The sequence below is a fragment of the Rhinolophus ferrumequinum genome (assembly GCF_004115265.2).
Source record: "Rhinolophus ferrumequinum isolate MPI-CBG mRhiFer1 chromosome 15 unlocalized genomic scaffold, mRhiFer1_v1.p scaffold_54_arrow_ctg1_1, whole genome shotgun sequence".
NCBI lineage: Eukaryota > Metazoa > Chordata > Mammalia > Chiroptera > Rhinolophidae > Rhinolophus > Rhinolophus ferrumequinum.
The window spans coordinates 15,534,943-15,560,921 of record NW_022680357.1 but is presented as its reverse complement, the minus strand read 5'-3'; the positions used below and the strand labels follow the sequence as shown (position 1 = coordinate 15,560,921).

At 50.4% G+C, this 25,979-nt stretch overlaps 2 protein-coding genes across 10 annotated transcripts in view; one reads left to right on the top strand and one right to left on the bottom strand.

Annotated features, from left to right (window-relative positions):
- IQCK (IQ motif containing K) overlaps nucleotides 1-12,098 on the bottom strand; it is a 104,178-nt gene extending 92,080 nt beyond the window's left edge. For 6 of the 8 annotated variants that reach the window (XR_004422508.1, XM_033101323.1, XM_033101329.1 and 3 more), the window contains exons 1-4: nucleotides 11,821-12,057; nucleotides 9,428-9,489; nucleotides 7,658-7,787; nucleotides 6,792-6,889 (exon numbers count right to left, since the gene is read on the bottom strand). Coding sequence is in view for 7 of the 8 variants with exons in the window: in XM_033101323.1 (XP_032957214.1) it covers nucleotides 6,792-6,889; nucleotides 7,658-7,787; nucleotides 9,428-9,489; nucleotides 11,821-12,022 (492 nt within the window). In the remaining variant the exon portion in view is untranslated. Of the gene's footprint in view, nucleotides 1-6,791; nucleotides 6,890-7,657; nucleotides 7,788-9,427; nucleotides 9,490-11,820 lie in introns of all 8 variants that reach the window. The other 2 variants (XM_033101327.1, XM_033101324.1) reach the window with 2 other exon arrangements.
- Nucleotides 12,064-25,503, top strand: KNOP1 (lysine rich nucleolar protein 1). 2 transcript variants are annotated; one of them, XM_033101318.1, is made up of 5 exons: nucleotides 12,064-12,147; nucleotides 14,454-15,367; nucleotides 16,908-16,976; nucleotides 20,539-20,616; nucleotides 21,539-25,503. In XM_033101318.1, exons 2-5 carry the CDS (start codon nucleotides 14,456-14,458, stop codon nucleotides 21,848-21,850), a joined length of 1,371 nt encoding a protein of 456 aa, XP_032957209.1. In that variant the 5' UTR covers nucleotides 12,064-12,147; nucleotides 14,454-14,455; the 3' UTR covers nucleotides 21,851-25,503. The 2 variants fall into 2 exon arrangements, with proteins under 2 accessions (XP_032957209.1, XP_032957210.1); XM_033101319.1 differs by lacking the exon at nucleotides 12,064-12,147 and adding an exon at nucleotides 12,167-12,632.
- Nucleotides 25,504-25,979: the final 476 nt, after the last annotated feature.

The window sequence follows — 25,979 nt, the reverse complement described above, 5'->3', positions numbered from 1 at the left end:
GGACCCATAAATATGTCACCTGACACAGCAAAAGAACTTGGCAGATGGGATTAAATTAAGGCTTCTGATGGGGAGATGAACTGGGTGGGCTGGTGCAATCACCAGGGTTCTTCTTAGAAGGGAGGCAGGAGGCGGAGAGTCGTGAGGAGGGAAGCAGAGGAGGAAGTTACACTGTAACTGACTTCGAGCCACAAGCCAAGGAACGCAGGTGCCTTTAGAAGCTGGGAAAGGCCAGGAGACAGACTCTGCCCTGGAGCCTCCAGAAGGAACAGCCCTGCAGATGCATTTCAGACGTCTGAACCAGAAGTATTCCACATCCTGCAATGGGCAGGATACTGTTGCACAATAAAAAACTGTCCTGCAGCCTAAATAATTTCAAATATCCCACTGGATATTTGCTAAGTGAAAAACTCATTTCTAGGGGTCTGAGCCAAGAACCCAGCTCCATTGCACATATACACACAGGGTCTTTTCATGTGGTTTTAATATACGTTGATTTTTCCGGAAAAGCAACTACCATGTAAATCAAGAAAAGACTATACTTTCAGAGCTTGAGTCCTTCACCTTTTCAGAAAATCAGGCCACCAAGGACAACCACAGTATTTGCGTGACTGAAACACCTCACATGACTGAGTCTGCCTTTTGCACTGTCGAGTTCAAGGTGATTCTGTGCACAGGTGAAAGCAAGGGACTACTTCCTATCTTCTGGTGTGGTTTTGCTTGAGCTTTAAAAAACGAAATAGATATGACTTAGAAGTGATTTTCATTTTATTTCTCCTTTATATTACTGTCCGTTATAAAACAAATGACCACTATACACATTTTTGAAATTACTGTACAGGTAGACTATTATAAGAGTGGCCCCTAATGAATCATGCCTGCTGGGTCCAGGCCCCTTTGCAGTGGGACTTTGCTTCTTCTTTTACGTGGAGTCTACTTCTCCCCTCTCGTGAGATTCTGGCCATGTGCGTTGTTCTGACCAGTGGGATGAGGCGGAAGTGACGCCGGCAGAGTTTCAGAGTCCTGGCCTTACATTTCCGCCCTCCCCCTTTTGGAAGACTGCCCTGAAACCCCCGTGCTGTGAAGCAGCTCGTCGGACCTCCCGGAGGAAGAGAGCCACGTGGAAGAGAAGCAGAGTGTGCCAGCCAAGAGCCAGCACCAGGGCCCCAGACGTGAGTGGGCCCCGCCTGGACCTTCCCTTCCTGCCTGGTCACCAGCTAAAAGCAGACACATGAGTGCGTCCAGGTGATACCAAGAGAAGAGCTGCCCAGTCGACCCGCAGAAATAATAAAGCATCGTTGTTTTAAGTCACAAAGCCTTCAGGTAGTTTATTAGACAATAACACAGCAATCAGGTAAGTGATAAATAGGTAATGTCATCTCAGCATTTCATTTTAGGACAGTAAGAAAAGCACTATGAAATGTCATGAGAAGGGGTCAGTGGGCCCAATAGGGTCCAGAACCACCGCTCTGATGATTTGTCACTGCTCTGAAAATAAAACCCACAGCCTTTCCTGGCCTACGTGACATGCTAACCTCACCTCCCATCTCCTTTGCTCACTCTGCCTCTGCCATCCGGGCCTCCTTTCCTTTTAGTCCCTGGAACAGTCCTGAGTCATTAAGGAAACTCGACAAGAGTCGTACATATGCTACATAAATCAGTGTACACAAAGGAAATGCCTGTACAATATTCATTGTCCACCCACAGAAATACTTATCCTGGCTATTTGTACGAGGTAATCATGTGCCATTCTTTACCTATGACAGAGTATATTCATTTAACGAAACATAAAACACTGCCAGCAACCAGCTCACTTCACAGCAAAACCAAAAGGCCCACTTATAGATGGTCCTTTTAATAGACCATTTATAGATGGTCACTGTAATGCCACAGATATGCCACTTAGATTTTCACTATGACCTTCTTACACATAGTTGAAAACAACCATCTGGGAAAGGGTAAAAGAAATCTATTTCACTTGCTAAATTCCTATCATGAATTGTGCAGTGTCTTCATCTCATCCAAAGGCTGCGACAATTCATGGAAATTGTGCACGGAAGGTTTAGTCTCCTAATTGTGAGCTCCTCCAAAAATGAAAGAATAGAGAAATATCTGCCTGTTACATAAGCTGGATTTTATTCTGAGCATTTAAGAGATTTAAATATCTAACACTGAGCAAACGATTTGATTAGGATTCTTTATGAAATTCACGGGCATCTAATTCATAGTATTTAACATGACATGCAGCATAGAAGAATTGGGCTATTAATGAATCAAAATCAAAATCATCAAGTTTTCACAGCTTGTCCAGGGCATGGCTGGATTGGAAGCAAAGTCTGCCTGATTCCGGAGCCCAGGTTCTGAACCACTGGACCACGTGCCACAGACCACCTCATTCGTGTGCACCGACAGACAGACAGACAGACAGACACCCTTCCCTCCCCCCAGACATGTGCGTAACTGGTCAAGTGCTCTACGGCACAGTAATTTAGTCTTGCCTCTTGTTCTACTTCTCTCTCTCTCTCTTTTTCCCTCTCTCCTTTAGTCCCTCTCTTTTGGTTTGGTTTGGCTTGGCTTTGGAGTACCTAGGGACTCACGGGACAATCTAAGTGAAGGGTGCTGGCCCTCCAGGCCTGCGGGAGGGCCTGGTCTGGGTGACTGCCCCCGATCTGCCTGGCTCCTCGTGCTTCTCCTCCACAGCCCCCACACCCAGCTTTCCTCTCAGAATCTGGCCTCTGCTTTTGGCAGGCCCTTGGACCAACTGGCAACCTGGTCTAGTGAGCAAACTCCGAGACTCAGGAACCAGACTGCTGGTCCGAGTCTTGGCTCTGCCACTGACTAGGTGTGCACTGGAGCTTGTCGGGTCCCCGAGGTGCTGCACAGCCGTCATCTGTAAGACAGCAACCAGCACCCACGTCGGAGGACTGCTGGGAGATGAGATGAGGTCCTGCAGGTAAAGTGCTTCGAACAACATCTGGTACAGAGTAAGAGCTCTGAAAGTGCTAGAAACTTTACTGCTCTTGAATTCCAGCCTCTTGCTCTACTCTCTGGCTCTCCATTGGCTAGGAGGCTCCTTCAGTTTTAGAGGATTTTCTCCTTTCTCTGCTCTACCTCCCACAGACCTGGGCAGCCTCCCACTTCCCTCCGGAGGCGGTAAATCCAGACACCACAGGTACACTCAGTAAATCACCTCCTGCACGGAATCACTACGGCAAACTCCCAGAACTTCACTGCTATCTAACAGTGGGCCTGACCTTTAAGGAACCACATTCATTCATTCATCCAACAAATATTTCAGAGGTCCCTGCTATGTACTCCTGGGGCTCCATCACAGAACAAAACAGAAAATAAGCAAGAAAAAAGAACTAGAAGTCAGCATTTTAAGGGCAAATACCAGTCAGCAATTATTCCTGAGCAACCTAACAGAAACGCTTCCAAAATATCATTTAAATGGCCCGCGTAAACAATGGGTTATGCTGCGGTTTAAGAGCTATGTGGACGCAAGGCGGTTGTGGCGGGACAGATAAGAACGCTCTGGTTACGTAATTTTGGCTGGAGGCCGGTTATCCCTCAGCTTAAGCATCCATTCCCCACGACAGGATGTGAGGAATAGCTGAATGGAGAAAACGTCAATCTGTCACGCAGAATGGTTACCAGGAGCTCCACTGGGGCCTGACAAATGTTGAGATGGCAGTAATATAACTTTTAAGCCTTCAAAAAGACTGTGTGACCCAGGTGGGGGAGGATGTGGAATGGAGCGAATCGGATTTAATTAAGAAATCCCAAGACGGGAAAGGAAAGAAGTTAATGGTGATTCACCCACAGTGCACTATATACTGAGCCCAAAATGCTGAGCTTCCCGGCCCAGCCTGAAGGGACGAGTGGTGGGAAGCTTACACCCCATGGTGGCCTGAGAGTCTCTAAATACGTCCCCTGCATCCTCCCATAATAGGAGCACCTCTGTCGCCCCGTTAGCGGGGGGAGGCAGCTGAGGCTCAGTTCACTTAGGGTCACACAGGAAGGGAGTGCTTGATTCTGGACTCCAGGGGGCGGCGGTCCTTGCGGGGCATCAGTGCAAGTTTACGAGTTTGAAGAACCCGCCCTTTCTGCACCCTTGATCATTCACTGGAACATTTAGACTTGAATGCTCCGTTTGAGCACCGGCAGCGTTTCATGTTCGGAACATTTCATTTAGTCCCAGAGGCAGCTCATCTGCGGGTGTCGAAGATGAAATATGAGTTGACACGAGGAAGCCTAATTAATCTCCAATACAAACAGAACCTTCTCTGATTCTTCAGAAGCGCTTTATCACTGCCTAGAGGCTGCGAACTGTTTCCAGCCCCCTCGTTACAAAATTATTTATGGAGAGACATTCACCATGCAACCTTCAATGTGAAAGCTTAATTACTGCCCTCTGAGCTGATTTTTGCGCCCTCGGAAGGGGTATAAATTAGAAGAATCACAGCTGAATAAATTGGAATAAAGGCTGCACCACTGAATAGAGCTGCCCTAAGGTCCAGAAGTGAGTACCCAGCACGGGCTCCACTCTTTGCCGTTTCTCCACATCCATTCTTATTTCAGAGAGCAAAAAAGAACAGACGCAAAGGAGGAGAAAAGTAAAAATGACCACCTTAGCTGCCCGTCACACTTCAGCTACTGAAGGCTTCATTACTGGCTGGTGGTGTTCTTAAGGACAGGACCATGTCTTGTTCTCTCTGTGCCCCAGGGCCTGGCCCTGTGATCAGCACATAGTAGGGCTTCCTAAATGTCTGCGGAACTCAAGTGAACTTGGGTGACAATCTGCTTGCAGACATCCCTTACACATATGCAAACAATATTCCATTGTGTGTGTTTGTTTAATCACGGCATTCCATCCTTTGTTCCGTCTAATGAAAGGCACAGCACACTGAGTGACCTTTGGCCAACAGCAAGAGTAAAGAGAAATGTCCCTGACATGTCACTTGTGAGATTGCCTGGCATCCCTTATTCAGCAGCAGGTCCTACTTGTCTCCTAGTAGAGACAAGACCACCCGACAACGGCAGGACAAGGCTGAAGGCTCAGCCCTCTGGCCTCCAGCCTCGCCACCGTTCCACCCGGCCATACCTTGGACCTCTTTAGCAACACATGGGGTGGAAAGCGGGGGGTCAATTATGAGTAGGGGATAAGAATTAAGTTGTAAGGGAAGCCAAGTAAGCCAAGGAAATATATGCAAGAATTAGAAGCAGATTAGATTTTATCACCTAAGGCAAATAGCGATCTGCTCTCCAGAAAACAGCCACGAATGAAAAAAGATCGGTGTTTCCTGGCGCTATTTCCAGGGCAGCCTCCAACTCCCATTTTTTGGGAGGGAGGAGAGCCCAGGCTCTAGGACCCCCTGATCCTGGGGGATGTGCCGCATCGCTCACTGGCTGGGGGATCGCAGGTAACGCTATGTCTCTGACTTCCAGGGGCCTCCTCTGGAAAAGCGGGGAGCTGCTGCGCAAGGGGATCTGGCTTAGAGGGTAACTGTGAGGGGGAGACAATGTGTGTAAAGCAGTTTGACCAGCTGACACGCAGGGGATGGCTGATCGATGAGACAGCCCCTGACTGCAGGTGACGGGGAGCAGGTACCTGCATGTGACAGGCAGGACCTGAATCACTGACATTTGTTGTCCCAGCTTTTCCCGCGTCTGGTCCCCTTCAGCAGAGCACCCCCTGGTGCTAATGAGAACAGGGGCCTGATCACGGGCGTCCTTCCCGGCTCGGTCAGGACAACTGGCCTGGACCAGTGAGCCAGGAGAACAAGGCGGAACTCAGGTGCCCTCGGCCTGTGTCTGAACACGGAGCGTTTCTGCCAGAGCAGCATGGACACGGTCTCCTCGGGATAGAAGGGACCATGGGGGCAGGAGCCAGGTCTTCTCAGAGATCCCGGGGGGAAGGGCAGCCCAGCGGGTGACATCACAGGGACCGCGTGGAAGGCCCTCGGCTGTGTCGAGCGGATGGCGATTCACAGTGTCCTTACTGCCACTGTGCTTCGTGTCCATCTGGATGGGAACCCTCGCTATGCCAATTCCCCTCGACCACCTTTCGGAACCTCTCTGTTCCTGTTTTCTCACCTTCAAACGCAGACGATCCTAACGGAAGGGGCCTCGCTGGGCTGTTCCGAGGGAAAACCGAACTAACGGACAAAGCGCTGAGCAAGCGCGCGGTCAGTATCAACCATGGTTGCTATTCTGTTCTCGTCACGTGGGCCATCCCAAATTCTAGTAGGCAGAACAGTGCAGGGAACACACCACCCCCAAAGCCTCCTGTCAACTGGAGAAGGGACGGGGACTCAGAGGGGAATAAGGTGGGGGTGCCCGGGATCGGAACTCGCCTCACACGGGTCACTGGCTGCAGTGTGACAATGACCAGCAGGAATGCAGCCTTCACGGGGCACAGGCCTCTCCTAAAGCAAGTGACATGCATATGGCATCTGGCATGAAGCAGAGGAGGGAGAGGCAATGGACGGGGGGTCAACCCAGAGCCGAGAAGGGGTCAGGAAAGCTTTCCTCCACACAGGGACCAGGAATAGCAGGCCGAGGAGAAGGGCGGACACCTCTGCAGGACCCACGCGGCCAGACCGCTGGCAGCCATGTGTGTGCACAGCTACGAGCCATGGCTGGAGCTGGGCAAGCGACCCAGAACTCAGGCTTTCCCTCACCAAGGGACCGTCCTGAGAACCACCACTGGAGGGATGGTACCGAGGTCACAAGCTACCGTCTGATAAAAAGCAATCATGGAACATTCAGAAACAAACAGAACAACTGACCTCAAAACATTTCTCTTTGTCCGCCTGGTGAAGCAGGCTGACCATGCCGGGAAGCAGAACTGGAAAGATGAACGTTTCCAGAAAGTCTCTGGGGGAACCTAAAACAAAACAAAGTGTCCACTGAAAATCCCAAATGGCCAAGTGGATCTGGGAGAAACGTTTGCTTCTGAGCCGAAAAAAGGTGCTGTCCACGAAACAACATGACCTTACATGTTGAGACTGCTGAGTCGGGCTGTGTTACTGAAGAAACTGAAAACCCGTCTCTGTGCCTTTGGTGCAGAGAGGATGTCGGCCGGGTGCTACACGGTGCCAGGATCACAGGCACAGCCAGGAGGCCTGGAGGCCGGGGTGGCTGGAGGGGGAGGAGCAGGGGCAGGGTGGGGGGGCAGGAACTGAGATCCCAGAGGAACGGGGTGGCGGTACCATGGACAGGGCCATGCAATGGCGGCGCTGGCTGTCCCGGCTCACAGCGCACCAGCAGGGAGAACGGAACGAACCTAGAAAAGAGGGCCTCCCCAGGGAGGGCAGGAGGAACTGGGGCTCAGGCAGGAAGGGGTAGGAAACCCACAGCTCTGGCTTCAACCCACAAAGCGGGCATATGGTAGTTTCTTCTACTTCTTACATTTTTGCCCTTTGTATTGAACGTAGAATCGATGTATGTTTGATGTTATTATCATTATATTTCAACCTTAAAGATATATCAGTGGAGTCAAGGCTATTTCTTTTAAAAATCAAACCAAGAAGACATTCTTTCTTGTTTATGTGGGCTCCCTGAGGTCTGTCTGTTTGCCCCGACTCCCACCCTGTGGTTTTGCAACGTTACGAGGCCCAACCTATGAAAGATAAAATCTTACTTCCTTACGCACATGTTTTCGGATCGACTGTTTCCAATTTCACTTGCGTGCAAGATGTAGGTGAGTCCGTGGTCATGTGAGGAACTGAATACATGTGCTCTGTTTTGATGCGATGGAAAACTATTTCTTCCAGTGGTGAAACCTAGTGAGGCAGAGAATCAATTCATTAAATAGTGTCAATAATTGCCTTTTCTTTTGTAAACTAACGAGGGAACAAAATTCTGTGTCCGACTTCAGGTTCAAGGGGGCATAGTGCGCACAGGGCTGTCTGTCTGTCTTCCCCCCGGAGACACAGAAATGACGATGAAGGAATAAACCCCTAACAGAGAAAAGAACAGGAAGATCATCAGTGGACGAGAGATTCGCAAACATTTCCAACAGAAACAGGGAGGAAGCCTGGTGTGAGGTAAGAAAGAGGGGACGTGGCGACCCAGGAGCCACAGAACAGACCCAACTGCCCCAGACCGAGGACGCGAGTCCACCTTCCCACCAGAATTCCAAAGGGCCTCAGTGCTCCAATTCCTCAGAGGGTGAGTGAATGAAAAGGCAATGAGAAACAGGAGGCGGTCGGTGAAAATCTGGTGGGCGCTCCACGGGCCTGCTGCCCACATTCCCTCTCCCCCTGCTTCTTCAATATACACAAAGCTACATCCACATCAGTGTTTGCTGTCCAGCTCTCCTTTCCAATGACTCTTCTGTAAATGAATGAAACACACAGCCTGGGAAGGAGTAGAACTTCTCAGGGTGCTATGCTGGTGGCCAAAAGAGAAAAGAACAAAAAAGCTCCCCATTGACTTGGAGGCTCCCCGCCTGCTGACCCTGCAGAAGTCTTCCAGGGGTCAAGCACTCCCCATGAGCTCCCAGGCAGTGTTTCTCCTCCTAGGAGAGAACCATCCAGAAAACGAACCCACATGCACAACAGTAGAAAACGAACTCACATGCACAACAGTAGAAAACCATACCAGCTATGGAGAAAAACCCACTCCGGGCTCCATTTTACATTCTGGACCAACAGTGAAAGCTTTGTACACAGATAAAGAGCATCAGCAGCATAAAAGACAAAGCTGGAGGTCTACAAAAAACAACTGACCGTGGAAGCAGCACCAAGAACTCAGGGAAGGGAACTGTTCTGAGTCTCTGCAGAGAAATGTGAGAAGACATTGCATCCATAAAACAAGAAGAGGAGGCTATGAAAAAGAGAATGCTCACACGCCACGGGAGTTCTGAGACAAGATGATCCAACAGCCGCAAGGAGCAGAAACACACCGGAAATCTAGGGACCTAGGTTTTGATTTCATCCCTGTGACACAGCATCCCTGCGAGCCTTCCTTTTGTATTTTCAACTCCATTAAGTTCCTATTTTATTCCAAGTAGACCGGCCGAGGGCCTCCCTTCCTGGCTGCCCTGCTGGGCCCTCTTTCCTTAGTCCAGGCTCCTTCTTGCCCACCTGGATATGCACAGGGGAACCTGCTCTATCTGCAACTGTCCCCAACATGGACATGGTGTTGACGCCCCTGTAAAGGCCTTTCTCATCCAGGATTTCATCTGAGGCCCTGTGAGTTAGTCAAGGATTAGCTGATCCATTTAACAGATGTGGAAGCTGAGGCTCACAGAGGTGATGTGATGCCCTTTAAGTCACACCATAGAGCTGGGACTGGCCCTGAGTTTCTGGTTTGAGTTCCGGTGCCTTCCCTAACTGAAGCCACTGTGCGACGTTCCCCAGCTGTCAGAACTGGTCTCAATTAAGAACCTGTCATTTGGATTCTGTGGGGCGATACTCACAGCAGTCGCAGCGTCTGGTTGGACTTTGTATCCTGGAAAGGGAGGCAGCTCAGCTTCATACTCTAAAGGGAGTGGGGGGAAAATGCTTAGTTCCATACTTCATTGCAGTTTACGACGGAATTTTCTTTCCTCTCAATAAAACATGCGTACCTTTTATTTTGGTTGGTGGTTTGTAGACATGAAAAACAACGGGCCATTACCGGTTAATAATTAATGTGAACCACCTTATTTTAAATGGCTACGAGATGGTGATTGGCGTCTGTGAGAAGAGCCCAGGCTTTATGTAAGAGTCTGAGACCCTTCCCGAGAGGGAAGAGCGTAACTTTAGAGTTTGCCCCCAAATTACGGCAAGTGACAAGTAAGGTATCAGGAGGCGTGCGCACACACAAACAACATCGGTCAGGCAGGATACAGACCTTGTCTGAGTCCGATGTTTACCTGTTCTGGATCTCATCTCCCTGCGATTGTTTCTGACAGGTGTGTTCGCTGGGAGAATGTGCTTTTCAAGTGGATATCCTAAGTGAATGTAATACTTAACCCCGAAGACAGGATTGCCCCCAAAGCCTGGATTCCATGTTTGTTGTGAGAAATTGAATTTAGTTACTACGTTTGCTATAAAAAACAGCATTTGTTAGAATGTTTGTTTTAAGAAATTGGGCTTATTCCTCTAGATTGTAATAATTGTTACAGTGTGTATAACTCGCTAGTTTTGACCTCTTTAACATTGTACTGTAACTCTGGAATCCACTCGCTTTTCAGAGAGGATTGAACCCTGTCTTTGCGTTCTCCCTACCGGCCTGCTTGACCAAAATAAATCCCATGATACTTAAATACAATGCAAAGCGTGGTTCTCTGTCAACAAGGACCAATACGTATGGAGCCCTTTCTAAATGCCGGCCATTTCACGGGGGCCCTTTGCATCCACTGTCTTACTTGGTCCTCACATCAGCCCTGGGACACAGGTACAAGGATTAACCTCTCTTACAGCTGAGGCTGAGCGGTTTCTCCAACAAGACACCACTAGCAAACTGTATGAGGAAGAGCTGTTTGGTTTGGCGACCTGAAAGCTGTGGGGAAAAGACAGCCACGATAACAACCTTCGAATATTTGAGTGGATTCTTGATGGTAACTCGGACCACTGGCACTTTGGGTCACAGCACCAACGAGGCAAAGGACCAAAGAGTACGAGTTACAAGATGAAACAGATTTTTATGGATGTAGCGCAACGTAATGCTTGGAGACAGAATTCAAACACTGGATAGCAGTTGAAACGCATGGCCTTTGAAGGTATCTATTAACTCTGAGCCCACTAGTCTCTTTCTCCTCTGTATTTTCCACTTCTCTCAACTCATCACTCTCTCTCTCCTTCTACCTGGACCCATACACTGCTGCATTCATTCTTTTTTCCGTTCCACAAACATGCCGACCTGCGCTGTCCCATCCAACAGCCACTAGCCACAGGTGGCTACCTAAGTTTATTTAAGTAAAATCAAAAATTCAGTTCCAAAGCTGCACTCACCACATTGCTTTATGCAGCCACATTTGAAAGTTCTACAGGGCAGTTCTGTTTCAGACCCTGCGGTAGTAGTGGTGGCCTAGGGGAGGAAACCAAGCCACCCAGCGTTACTGCTGAAGAGCTAACACCTGTCAAGCTCTTGCTGTTAAATGGGGCAATTTGCTAAGGACTTTCTGTAGCTATTTACAGGTGTATCCTGCTAACACCATAAAACAGGTGCGTCATTATGCTCCTTTGCAGAGAGGGAAACAAATTAAAGAACGTGTCCAAGGTAGGTGGAGTAGTTTTCATTGGGCCTCAGCACCCAGGGTATGTCCGTGGAGGGCCACAAAGGAAGGGGGGGATCCGTTTGGAGAGCTTAAGGGAAGGTTAGAAGTGGAGAGGAGTTGAAACCCACGTCTCTCTAGACCACACTTGCTCAGCGTGTGGGCCCCTCATCAGCCATCACCATCAGAATCACCTGGCTGCTCAGTAAAAGTGCAAATTCCCTGCACCCCATCAGGCTCTGTGTGCGGGTCCTGGGAACCTACGTTTGAAACGAGCTCCCCATCCCCGCCCCGTCGTTTCCTTCCTGTTCACTAATCCAGGCTGGAGCATCACGGGTCCACCCCACCTGGTCCTTCTATGTCCCCTTCCCTCACCTCGCCCCGCCTTTGACCTGACCACGGGTCAAGGTCGGAGACCGCGCCCCATAACCTCCGCCCGGCCTCTCGGAGCCTCAGTTTCCCCGCGCGTAAAATGGGGAGCTCGGCGGGTCAGCGACGCGGCTGCCGGGTGGCCTCGCACGTCAGCCGCCCGGTGCACAGAAGGCGCCCCTACACGCGGCCCCCGCCGGGACGCCCGCGCCCCGCGCCCCACGCGCGCCCGAGCTGCCTACCCTCGCAGATCTGCTCCCACAGATTCTTGCCCGAAGGCTCCGCAACCTGCACCGGCGACACGGGCTGCTCGGGGGACACGGGGGACACAGTGGGCACTGGTGTCCTGGGGGTGACAGACGACTCTCCGGAGCTGGCGCGCTCCTCCTGCTGGGCTATGAGGCCGCCCAGCAGCCCGGGCGCCGCCATGGCCTCGGTTTCCATGGCAACCGCGCTGCCGCGACCCGGAAGAAGCCGGAATTCGTAGGGACGGGCCAGAATCTGGAGACTTATTTCCGGGTCACGGCGGAGCGGGGTCTCACGTGGAAGCGGAGAAGTTTGGCCTGCAGGTGAGTGCGGGCGAGGCGACATCGCGAGGACGGGATGCTGCGAGGGGTCTGCAGATGGGGACCCGGGGGCCCGCTCTCCACTGTGTGCGCTCGCCCCCGGCGAGGCCGCCACCTCCAGAAGTTCTCCCCTCAGAGCTGGTCCCGGGCCCCCAGCGTAATCCCTCCCGGTGTTTGTGCGGGAGCTTTGGCGCGACGGAGCCTTGGAGGGACCAGCCTCGCTCCCGGGTCCCTTGCTTCCTGCTGACGATCCTGCAGCGGGCGTGGGACGCTGGTGCCGCGGTGCAGACCACACGCTCTGAAGTCCTGCGGGCCGGTTCCCAGGCCCCGTTTTGCCCCCTTGGCCGGCCCATGGCAAGTGAGTGAGAGTCTCCAAACCTGAGTGTGCGAGCCCCCGAGGTGGGGCGTTCACACCCATCCCCACGAGGCCGCCGCGAGAACTTTGAAAGAGCTTTTGCAGAAAGCATTTGCGGGAGACACACTGGAAGGTGCGTGTCTTCTTCCCTTCTTGAAGGAGGGAATGCATTTGGGGTCGCAGGGTTGAAGAGACGCTCTTCAGTGCTCAGGAGGCGGCCATGGGAGAGAAGGGGGTTCAGTTGACAACCCCCCCGCCCCCCGGGCTTCTTTGTTCCTATCACATCTCTTGGCCACTCCTCCATCCTCTGCCTCTTTCTTGACTCCACTCTCGCCAGATTTGCACTTTTTCCCTCAGCTTTGCAAGCCCCTCTTCCTCTGCCCACCGATTTCAATGTCAGTATCCCCTAAAGTTCTTTCTCTGGCTCTTTCTGTTCAACCCTTAATTACCACCCATATATTCCTAAATATGCCCACGTCAGCTCAGTCACCCCCGAGCCTCAGAGCCATTGCCTGTCTCCACTTGGACATCTCAAGGCATCTGTTCAAGCCAGTGTGTCCTCCAGCTCAACCACCCGCTTTCAGTTCCTTTGTCTCATGGATTAGCACCACCATCCTGCAGTTGCTCACGCTGGAAAACCGTTCCTCAGAAAGTTTCCTGACAACTGATAGACCAGGTTAGACAACCTCCATTGTGCTGAAGTACTTGGAGCGAGTGACGAACGCACTTGAGCTCCACCTCAGGCCTGGCCTGACTCTCTGAAGCTGCTCAGAGTTAGGCAGGTCCAGTGTGGACCCCTGGACTCTGAGGCTGAGGGGAGCTGCAGGGTGGAGAAGCTCCTGACCGTTCCCTGCCACTGTCCAGACCTGCGGGGAGACGACGTTTGTTTCAGGATTCCTTGGGTGTCTCCATGTCATCTAGTCCGGGGAGCAGCAGGAACTGGGCTGGTGACAGAAGTAGCCCAGCTGGAAGCTGAAATGTACTTGCAGGCCCTAGCCCCTTCTCAAAGGTGCCTCCCTGATAGTTTCCTAAAAAAAAAAAAAAAAAACAAAACAAAGTATCCTAAGTTGCTATGTGGCATATCCAATCATTAAATGTTAGCAATTTATTTGAATATTTAAAAACAGGCTTGCAGGCTGGATGTCCTCATCCTTCTCCCCTCACCCTCCACCCCCCCCGATTTGTTTCAATCCCTTTGATGGGTGGGGAAACTGAGGCCTGAGAAGCCAACAGCTGTGCGGCAAGACGATGTCAGTCACCACTTGAGCCGGGTGTTTTCAGGCCTAGCTCCTCTCACCCTACCTCGCTGCTGCTTTCATTATGTGGGAAAGTAATTAGGAGAGTAAGTCATCCGGGGTGCGGTGGCGGGGATCAATGTCCACACACAAAGCAGAAGAGCTGTTTGGATGAGCCAAGGTGACAGGTAATTGTGCCACACTGACTGCCTCTGGTGGGATCTGGCAAGGAGGGCGGAGCTCAGGATTTCTGTCCCCTTCACAGTAAAAGGTGAGCCCCTGAAGATGGTGTCTGCTCAGTCTGGCATAACTGCAGTTGGACCCTCAGTGGCTGGCCCAGGGTGACTAGGCTTAAAGAAGTGATAAATGGGGTTAGGAAAAGGAGTCCACAATGGAGCAAGCACTTTCCATGGATTCTCATTCTTTCCAACAGCCCTTTGAGAAGGAAGTGGTATTACCCCATTTTCCAGATGGAGAAATTAAGGCTCTGGGAGGATAGGTGATTGGCTTAAGGTGAGAGAGTAGTTTGGATTTGAACCTGGGGCTATCTGAATGCTAACTCCATTCTACATTGATCATATTTCATTTTGTTCCGCATTTTCCCATACCCTAACATTTTAGACCATCCACTCAAAGAAGCGTGGCTCTTGGCCATACCTACTTGAATTGTACACAGGGTGGCTTGCCGTGGGGGTAACTTGTACCATTTCTATTTTCAGGAATGATCACCAAGACCCACGAAGAGGACCTGGGCTTTGGGCTCCCTGAGAAAAAGAAGAAGAAGAAGAAGAAGAAGGTGGTGGTCAAAGAAACGGAGACTCAGTATTCGGTGTTAAACAGTGACAATTATTTCTCTGAGGTCTGTCCCCCAAGAGCTATATCCCCTTCGAAGAGTGGGGTTCAAGGGCAGGTACCCAAGATGCCTCTGGTGAAGCAAAAAAAGAAAAAGAAGGGCCACAGCACGGTCTACGGGGAGCATCCAGACGCTGAGACCGCAGCCTGTGCCAGGCAGACAGAGTTGCCTGGCCCCAGGAAGCAGCCTCGGGGGCCATCCGAGTCCCTCTGCGGGGAGAAGAAAAACAAGAAGTCCTTGAGGCCTCTGGCCACGTCCCCGGGTTCGAGGGTAAAGACCTCCCCAGACCCCAGACAGGATGAGGAAGTTACCAGAGTTGGCAAGAAGCTCAAAAAACACAAGAAGGAGAAAAAGGCCCAGGAGGCCGCAGATTCAGCCCCGGACCCTTGGTTCTGTGAGGCCGGGGGTGCCCTGCACACTTGCTCAGTGGGGAAGGGTGGCCAGGAGCTGGCCGCCTTGGGGCAGAAACGGAAGCAGGGGAGCCCCCAGGAACCCAATGCAAAGATGAAGAAGAAAAAGAAGATCCACCAAGAGGGAGACACCCCCCGAGGCCACCCTGAGCCCTCCAGGTCTGTGAAGAGCAGCCCTAGGAAAGGAAGTAAAAAGAAGCCCGTCAAAGTGGAGGCTTCAGAATACATCCCCATAGGAGATGGCCCTAAGGCCCCCGCGAAGAAGAAAACGAAGTCCAAGAAAAAGGCAGAGCTGCCAGGCACAGAGGAGCCAGCTCTGAAGAAGAAAAAGAAGAGGAAGGAGAGCAAAGTAGGAGAACCGTGGGAGGAGGTAGGCGTTCCTTCAGAAGTCGACTCTGCTTTGGGAGAAGAAGGGGAGCAGTTAGGAGCGTATGTGTATGCGCGCTCGCAACTCAACTTTCTAGCTGCCCGAACCCTGATTAAACAAACTGACTTCAGCCCGAAGAGGGATGTACGGACACATGTAACCGGAAGGGCTGACAGCTGCCTAGCACCTACTGGGGGCTGGGCCTCGGTGAACGCCACCAGAAGGACGAGTCCCCAGAACCCGGTCCTCAGGACACTGTGTGGCTTGTGCTCAGCTTGGCCAGATGCGACTGGGGCGGGGGGTGGGGGGGGAGCCTATGAGAGGCAGTCCTGGTTCCTGGGTTTGTCCCAGCTTTGCCCTGGGGCATTAGACTCCATTCCACTGGCTCGCTCCTCCTCCATTCAGAAACTCTGAGGGCCTGGCAGGAACCCCAGAAGTTGAGCGAACGCCCATCAGAATCTAGAATCCCTTCCGCCATGAGCCCAGGGAAAGGTGGTTGGTCCCCTCTGCTTAACACCCTGGAATGGGGACTCGGCCGCTTAGCGCAGCCACTGAGTCAGGAAATGCCTACCCGACTTCGGGGTCCGGGAGGGTGATGGGAGGAAACAGCCATCCAGGGACATGTGCCATGTGGCAGTTGTCAATACTGAAGGACAAGGGGAAGGTGGCCGGCCGAGGGTCCCTCGGCCTGAGGCCAGGGAGAGCGTGGCCCTTGTAAGTAGGGTCAGGACAGGCCCAGTGAGGACACCTGTGGGAGCTGAGACGTGAGGGACCCGGATGGAGCAGGAGGTGCAGGGGCCCAGGCAGGAGCAAAGAGGCTGGGGTGGCAGGAGCTGCGGGAGCCGGCGCCCCGTCAGTGACAGAACCATGGGCCACAGAAATCTGGATGTTTGTCTAAAACAAGGTCGGAGCCCCTGGAGGGTTTTGGGGAGAGGGGTGACATGATCTTTGTTTTGTTTTTCTTGAGATATAACTGGCATAACATTGTGTAAGTTTAAGGTGTACAACACGTTCCAATTGGGTTTTTAAAGCTCCCACCTGAGCTGCTGCGTGGAGTGGACCAGGTCTGGGGGGTGGGCAGGCAGGAGAGAAGGTGGCGACCAGGCCCTGGGGGCGGGCATTGTGGAGGAGAGAACTGGGTCAGTTCGGGTTTGCTGGCAGCCCCCCCACGCCCATGAGGGCTGAGCCCGCCTTTGCATTCCCCAGCCCCTGCCGCCGCCTCCCACGCCCAACCCCCACGTCAGCAGGGCCCTCGGCCTGTCTTCTTGCCGATTTGGTGTCATCCTGGAAGATCAGGTGACTGGTGTGGCAGGAAAGCCTGTGCACCTGGCCTGAGTCGGGAGACCTGGGTTAACGTCAGCCCTGCCCTGGGCAGTGGGGTGATCTCATGACAGTCATTTCACCTCACAGCTTGAGTTCTGTGGGTGACGGGTTGGGGGGTGCTGGGACCTTGGGACTTTTCTGGCCTCTTGCGATTGCACCTGCAGGGCTGCGGGGCACAGGCCACACGTGCCCGGCTCTTACCCTTTGCTGTCCTGCGCAGGAGCCCGACACAGACCTAGAGGTGGTGCTGGAGAAGAAAGGAAACATGGACGAGACACACATAGACCAGGTAGGCCCAGGTCCCAGGAGCCTGGTCGCAGAAGCCCCCTGGGCTCTGAGGGCAACCAAGCCATGTCCACAGCCCATTTCCAGGAGCAGAGAACTCGGGCCATCCCCACTTCCTGCTGGGAGACCCCTTCAACCTCACAGTTGGCCTGAGGGGCCCTCTGGTCTTTCAGAGCCCCAGGCTGAGGCTCTGCTCCCCGTAACCACTGCAGGGCGAGTGGGGGGAATGTCCCCGAGACCTGAAGCCTGGGTGGGGAATACATGCCGAGCCAGGCCCACTTGCCACCTCCTGGCCTCAATTCAGGACCATTTAGGGAAGTGGTTGTGTTGGACCAGCTTCTGTTTCTGTTGTGCCGGATGCCCTGGGAAACACGTCCTTTGTGGGAACTGGACTTGCTGGAATTGGGGTCCTGCACAGCATAGGAACCATACGGGGTGGCCTTTGACCATCACTAGCGAGGTGACCTGGGGCAGTCACTAACCTCACTGACTGTGTAGGTGAAGACACAGATGCTGGGTCAGAAGGTAGTTCCATTTTTAATGTTTTTGAGGAATTTCTGTACTGTTGTCCACAGTGGCTGCACCAGTCTGCAATCCCACCAACAGTGCCCGAGGGTTCCCTTTTCCCCACATCCTCGCCAGCACTTGTTTGTTGATTTATGGATGACGCCATTCTAGTAGGTGTGAGGCGGTATTTCATTGTGGTTTTAATGTGCTTTTCTCTGAAGAGTAGTCATGTTGAGCATATTTCATATGTCCATTGGCCATCTGTATGTCTTCTTTGGAGGAATGTCTGTTCAGGTCCTCTGCCCAGTTTTTCATTGGATTGTTTCTCTTTTGGTGTTGAGTTGTATTGTTGCTTATATATTTTGGATTAACTCTTCATCAGATGTCTCATTAGCAAGTATCCTCCCCCGTTCAGTTGGTTGGCTTTGTTTGTTGACGGTTTCCTTTGCTGAGCAAAAATTTTAGTTTCATTTAGTCCCATTTATTTTTTTTTTTGTTTCCCAAGAAGACATATCTAAAAAAAAATATTGCTAAGACCGATGTCAAAGAGTATACCATCTATGTTTTCTTGTAGGCGTTTTATGGTTTCAGGTCTTAACATTTACATCTTTTATCCATTTTGAGTTTATTTTTGTTTATGGTGTAAGAAAGTGGTCTGGTTTCAATTTGTATGTTATCCAGTTTTTCCAATATCATTTATTGAAGAGACTGTCTTTACTTCATTGTATATTCTTGCCTCCTTTGTCACGGTTTGGATGACCATCTAGGCGTGGGTTTATTTCTGTGCTCTCTATTCTGTTCCACTGATCTATGTGTCTGTTTTTATGCCCAGTACCATGTTGTTTTGATTACTGTAGCCTGGTAGTATAGTTTATCAGAGAGCATGAGACTTCCAACTTTGTTCTTAAGTTTACTGTGGCTATTCAGGTCTTTTGTAGTTCTATATGAATTTTAAGATTATTTGTTCTAGTTCTGATTGCATTGAATCTATAGATTGCTTTGGGTAGTGTGGACATTTTAACAATATTAATTATTCCTATCTGTGAGCATGGTATATGTTTCCATTTGTTTGTATCTTCAATTTCTTCAGTGTCTTGTAGGTTTCCAAATACAGGTCTTTACCTCCTTGGCTGGCTTTATTCCTAGGTATTTTATTCTTGTTGATGCAATTGTAAATGGGATTGTTTTCTTAATTTCTCTTTCTGATAGTTTGTTACTAGTATAAAACACAACCAGTTTCTGAATATTAATTTTATATCCTGCCACTTGACCGAATTCACTTATTAATTACTCTAAGTTTTTTGGTGAACTCATGTCATCTGCAAATGATGGTTTTACTTCTTCCTTTCCAATTTGGATGCCTTTTTTTTTCCTTTTAATTCTTATTTTTTCTTATGTCTTATTTCTTTATTAATCTGTCATTGTCATGGTTAGGACTTCCAACACTGTGTTGATTAAAAGTGATGAAAGTGGACGTCCTGGTCTTCAAGCTTTTCACTGTTGAGTATGATGTTAGCTGTGGGTTTGTCTTACATGGCCTTTATATGTTGAGGTATTTTCCCTCTATTCCCACTTTGCTGAGGGTTTTTATCATAAATGGATGCTGGATTTTGTCAGATATTTTTTCTGCATCTATTGATACAATCATACGATTTTTATCCTTCGTTTTGTTTCTGTGGTGTATCATGTTAATTGATTTGAGGAGACTGAACCATCCCTGTATCCCTGGACTTAATCCCACTTGATCATGATGTATCATCTTTTTGACATACTGCTAAATTCCGCTTGCTGATAATTTTTTTGAGGCTTGCACTTACGTTCATCAGGGACGTTGGCCAATAATTTTCTTATTTTGTTGTGTGTGTGTATGGTTTTGGTACTAGACAAATGCTGGCCTCGTTAATCGAGTTGCAGAGCCTTCCTTTCTCTTCAGTTTTTTGGAATAGTTTGAGAGGGGTAGGTATTAATTCTTTCTTGAATGTTTGGTAGAATTCACCTGTTAAGCTGTCTGGTCCACAGCGTTCTTTTGTTGGGAGTAAATTCGATTTCAGTACTAGAATCCGTTTGTTCAAATGTTCTGTTTCTTCCTGACATAGCCTTGGAAAACTGTTTCTAGGAATTTTTCCATTTCTTTTAGATTCTCCAATTTGTTGGCATATAAATGTTCATAGTATTCCTTTCTATTCTTATTTTTGTAGTGTCAATTGTAATCTCTTCTCTTTCATTTCTTTTTTTTAAATTATTTTTTTCAGTTACAGTTGACATTCAATATTATTTTGTATTAGTTTCAGTTGAACATCATAACGGTTAGACATTTTATAATTTATGCAGTGAACCGCCCAATTAGTCCATTATCCACCTGGCACTATACTAGCTGTTGTAACGTTTTTTTTCTTTTTAAGATTTTTATTAAAAATATAGCTAACATACCATGTTAGTTTCAGGGGTAACCCCATAGTTACTCAACATTTATATACCTAAAGAAGTGATCACCATGATAAGTCCAGCAACCACCTGACACTGTACCACGTTATCACAATATTACTGACTGTATTCCCCATGCTGTACGTTACAGCCCCACGACTTACTTGTTTTATACCTGGATATTTGAACCCTTTACTCCCCTTCACCTTTTCCCCCTTTTAAATTTTTCAATTACAGTTGACATTCAGTATTATTTTATATTAATTTCAGGTGCACAGCATAGTGGTTAGACATTTGTATAATGTAAGACTAGTCTAGTACTGACCTGGCACTATACATAGTTATTACCGTATAATTGACTCTATTCCCTGTGCTGTACTTTACATCCCCGTGACTATTTTCTAACTACCAATTTGTACTTCTTAATCCCTTCACCTTTTTCGCCCACTCCCCAAACCCCTCCCACCTGTCACCCCAATAAATCTAGTGCCCATCTGATACCATACATAGTTATTACAACGTTCCTGACTGTATTCCTTATATCCCCATGACAGCTTTGTAACAACCAACTTGTACTTCTCAATCCTGCCCTTTCCTCCCTCCATCTAAATGTTTCTTTCCTCACCCTTGCTCAGGTGAGGCGAAAGGCCTTGCAAGAAGAGATCGATCGTGAGTCGGGCAAAACGGAAGCTTCTGAAACCCGGAAGTGGACAGTAAGTTTGGTGCTGGAGCTCTTGAAGGCGGTGCCCTTGGCACCCCGGGCCCCTCCCCCTCGCCTGGCAGCCTGAGCAGCAGGGTGACGGTGACCAAGTTAGCACAGGCCCCGGAGGCGGCCCCAGCTGGCCGGCTGGCTTCCTCCACCATCCTCCAGCACAGAATTTGTCCTGAGCTAATTTCCTTCTTAAGCCTCGTCTGTGTGACTTCAGTCATCATCTTGGGGAGCTGGGTTTCTTGCCTCTCCCAAGAAGGGGTCCTTGCTTAGCCCATTGCTCTGAGGGGCTCTCGTGCATTTTCTCGAATATGGGTGATCCGTGCACGGGTGGTAGGAATCAGGAACCCCAAGTTCCTGGTCTGGCTCAGCTTCGGACTTGGCTGCGTGACCCTTTACCTTTTGGCCTCCACTCCCTTCCTGCTATAAAATGCAGTGCTTCCGGGAGGAGACATGCATTTCAGGTTCCCACTCGGCCTCCTCCACCTTCTGGCAGAAACCGTAGGCTGATGGTTGCGTGGCCAGCTGGAGAGGTGAGGTATGCCCTGGTGACCAGCATAGTGGGGACATGTGCCGTGCTGTTTGCCATGAGTTAGGGGAGCAGGAGTAAAGCAGATGGGCAGCTCGACATGTAAAAGGACGGCTCGGGCGCTGGCCAGACCTGAGATGGAATTGCAGCCAGGTCTCCCATGAAGCTTGTGCCCTAGTTAAGCAGAAAGCCCCCTCCGTTTCCTGATCAGTAAAACGGGCATCACACATCCCTCAAAGGGCTCTTGTCAGAAGTAAGAAGACCACGGTGCTCATGAGCATTGCGCCTGGGACAGAGCAAGCTTCTCGTCAGCTGGGTCCTTCCTGGGGTGCTTGGGGTCGGGGAAAGGAAAGGGTTGGAAACCGGGAGGATAACCACCTTTGTTCTCTTAACACAGGGCACTCAGTTTGGCCAGTGGGATACTGCTGGTTTTGAAAACGAGGAACAGAAACTGAAATTTCTCAAACTTATGGGTGGCTTTAAAAATCTGTCCCCTGCGCTCCGCCGCCCCCCTCACACGACTGACAGGCCCAACATGGCACTCAGCAAGGCGGCGGCCGACGGCCTGCAGCAGAGCCTGCAGCAGGACTACGAGCGGGCCGCGAGCTGGAAGTACCGCCGGGGGGCCGGCCTCGGCTTCCCCACCGCCCCAAACAAAGTCTTTTATATCGACAGGAATGCTTCCCGGTCAATCAAGTTTGAAGATTAAACTCTCCTGGTTTGTCCCCCCAAAAGAGCCAAAATTGCTTTTGTTGTTCAGTTATGCAGAGAAAAGCCATCTGAGAGTCGACCTGAGGTGGGGGCAGCTCATGTTTCAGGAGCCAAGGGAGCATGAGTGGCTGAAATCTACTGTTCTCTGCGTTAAGCTTTACATCCCCTTTTGAAGATGTCACTGTGTAAATAATGACAGCTAACATTTGTTGAGTACGTCGTATGTGCCAGACACATACTGACCGAAGTGTTTTCCTTGCATTAATGTACTTAATCTTCTTGATTATGAAATAGGTGCTGTTATTATCCCCATCTTACAGGTGAGGAAACTGAGGTTCAGGGATGAAGTCGTTACATTGCCCAGGGTCACCCAACCAGTAAGTGCCAAGTGTACTTTCATACCTCAAGCCCTACGTCACTATTCACTGCTCTGAATGTCCCCCTCTAGAGAATTTCAACTGGAATACTCACTGGGGATTAAAAGGTCTTCTGATTAAAGGAACAGAAGTCCATTACACGTCTAAATCACAAACAGGAAGTGGAATTAATGATAAACGGGAACAGCAGGCTTATTTTCCTTTCCAGCTCGGAGTAGCTGCAGGCAGAGGTGTCTGAACTGCAATAAAGCAACTGTGGCTGAGCTTCCGCTGCTGCAGAGAAATGTCTCTGATCCAATCTTGCCTTTTCCAGCTTCCTGCCTGCCATCCTCAGTGCTGAGCCTGGATTTATTCTCTGCTGTAACTAGATTCTGAACGAGGCATTTTAGATAGCGGTTAGTCCTCCGTAGGACCCACTGGCAAATTCCCAGGGATGTGTTTGTTAGATTCTTTACCATCACCAGGAAGAGAATCCCAGGTGACTTCTGTGGTGGAGGCTGAATGCCAGGAGCAGACGCATGGGGATGACACAGGAAGTTGCTTCATCAGCCATGGTGACAGTGTTTTCAAGCGTGGACTCTACAGCCAGCCTCACTAGGTACAGCAACCCGAGTGACACGTGACCACCTTCTCTCCATTCACCTAGCATTTTGCTTCCCAAAGTACAGGGTGTGACTGGGCCATTTTCACATCATTTGGCCTGAATACCTCCCTCAGACGTCCCACCTCAGGCAGGAAGTCCTGATGTTGGGGCTGATACAGCAACCCCCGAGGAAGCAGCCTCTTCCTTTGCTCCCTCGTCCTGTGTTGGCTTCATCAGGCTGGTGGAAAGCTGGCCACAGCCATTCCAGGCAGCTTACCAACACACTAGGACATTCCAGAGGAGGGGAAAAAACCGTGTGGTTCAAGGAAGCTTCCAGAAGCCCCTCAAGAGACCTTTCATCTTAACTCATGCCCATTCCTGAACCAGCCCCTGGTGGAAGGAAGATTCTCCTCAGGCCAGTAAGAAAAAGCAAGGAGCAGATGCCAACAAGACACACATGGCACCCACCCCTGACGGCCCCGCTGGGCAGGTGAGGCCGGCCTGCCTGGGCCGTGACCAGAGAGCACTGGCCAGGTCAGGAGTCCTACAGACCTGCTCTCAGTGGCTGGGGTGGGCCACTTCCCTCAGAACCTGGCCTTTCGTGGATTCAGCCTTGAGATACGTAATGGAAGAGGCCATCCGAACACCTCGAAGGGAAAGTTCTGCATTTGGAGTGAGCTCCTTCGGGGCAGCTCCTCTGACGGGAGTAAATCTCCTGGCCGTGAACTACAGGAATCTGTCCAGTGTCATAGGAAACCAACTGACTGTTCTCCACACGTTCTGATCTTACCGAGGCATCACACTTGCATTTGGGCTCGTCAGGAAGGATTGTGGTCCGCCATCTCGGGTGATTCTGGAGCGTGGATGATGGCTTGCCCCCCGACTGATCCCCACAGTGATAGCTCTCATTAGGGGGTGACGGCCAGGCCTTTCCCTCCTGCCGTGTAGTGTAAGTGGTCTGTGTCATAGGATTTGACTTGGGAACTCCCTGTATCACCGTTGGCTGACGTGGTCCCCTTGTTCGAGGGAAGGTTTATTCAAGTCTGTTCCTGAAGCACAGTCTAGCCAAAGAAGGTTGGGCAGCCAGGACGGCAAGATGCCCGTGTCCCCAGAATGGACTTAACCTCATGTCTGCCGCTGTTGTCTGCAGACCGCCATCACTCACAGAGCAGGGTCCTGTCCTGGGAGGCCGTCCTGTCTCAGCTTCCGGTGACAGCTGAGCTCCTGTCCTCTGGAAACCAAACCACATTGCCTTGAGTCACCCAGGCCCTCCTCGACCTGTCTGCAAGTTTCTGTGCTGTGATTTCCCTGATCTCCTTCAGTCTGGACCCCATGCAGAACACAGCCTGTTTCCATTGGAACAAGGAGGTTTTGGATTTTTACTCGATCTGGGGAGGGGGCAAGAGAGGTCTGGCATTTAGCGTGGCCGAGGTCTTAGCTGAATATGTAACAGCCCTGTCCTCAGCCTTGTTCTCCCTCAGCACTTCTCACTGACTGACCCTCTTCGTATGGCAAGGTCCTTCCCTCCTCCCAGTTGCCCATATCCGCTGTCCCCCAAACCTCATGATTCGTAACCACTTTATGTCATGGGGTGATCCCTGCCGTTTCTGCCTTAGTCCACTGGGCCCTGTCCTGTGGCCACCTTTCCACACACAACTAGACCGGCCCATCCAAAGTATTTCCCAAAGAGACACAGTTCTCCCCTAAAATAAACTGCGTACTCAGCTTTCTAAACTTAACAACTGTTCAGGTTTGCGACTGGCAGAATGGCCCCCAAAGATGTCCATGTCCTGATGACCGGAACCTGTGAATATGTTAGGATACAAAACGAGGGAGTTCAGGGTAGCGGACGGAATTAAGGTCCCAGGTTATGTGGGTGGGCCCCGTCTAACCTCAGGGGTCCTTAGATGTAGACAAGGGAGACGAGTCTAAGAGACTTGGAAGAGACACCCCACCAGCTGTTGCTGGTTTTGAAGGTGGAGAACAGGACCACAATCCGAGGAATGCAGGCAGCTTCTAGAAGCTGGGAGAGGCCAGGAGATGGATTCTCCTGTGAGCCTCCAGGAGGAAGCCGCGCTGCTGACACCTTCACTCTGAAGGTGAGTCCACTGAGACCAGCTGGACTTCCGGCCAACAGACCTGGACGGTGATAAAATCGTAGTTTCAAACCACTAAATTTGTGGTCATTTGTTAAAGCAGCGACAGAAAATGAACGTAGGTCTTACGCAGAAGTTTTCCTCAGTTTTACCTTGTTTCCTAGAATTCTTAGATTTTATTATTGTTCCATCCCATCATCCTATGTGATGAGAGTAGGCTGCTTCCCGTGTAGGCCGTGGTTTCCAGAGACGGGCTAACTGCTTTCGTAATTGGGTTGGGAAGAACCACACAAGAGCATAGAAAATCTAAGCTGCTGCCTGGCCAGGTGACATGTTGCAGAAGCTCCTTTGGTGTGTGTCTACCCGACCTAATAGGACCGTACAAGTTCAGGTGACTGGAATAACGTTAAGAAGTCACTGACTTAGGCTTGGGAACTAATGACATCTGACATGTACAGCCTCGAAGTAGAAGAAATGACTTGAAAGCACATAATTGGTGAATTTGCCAATTTCTTTTGTTTTCATTTAAATAGTATGACACAGTAAAAGTGGTATTGGAAATCATTTTGTGAAATAAAGGCCACTTGGGAATATCTGAGCCATGTCACCATGCTCTCTGAATTTCCGCATGTTTTCAGTAAAGGGACCTGCCACTCTTCAATGGAGGCGTTTCTCAACAGAATTCTTTGGGTGAAGGGATGTCACTTAAGTTGGCCAGAAAAGCTATAGCACATTCTTGGTCCTAAACTATTCGGTTAAAACATTAGTTCATATAGGGGCCGGCCCAGTGGCTCGGGCAGTTGGAGCTCCCTGCTCCTAACGCCAAAGGCTACCGGTTCGATTCCCACATGGGCCAGTGGGCTCTCAACCACAAGGTTGCCGGTTCAATTCCTCGGCTCCCGCAGGGGATGGTGGGCTCCGACCCCTGCAACTAAGATCGAACACGGCACCTTGAGCTGAGCTGCCGTTGAGCTCCTGGATGGCTCAGTTGGTTGGAGGGAGTCCTCTCGGCCACAGGGTTGCCGGTTTGATTCCTGCAAGGGATGGTGGGCTGTGCCCCCTGCAGCTGAC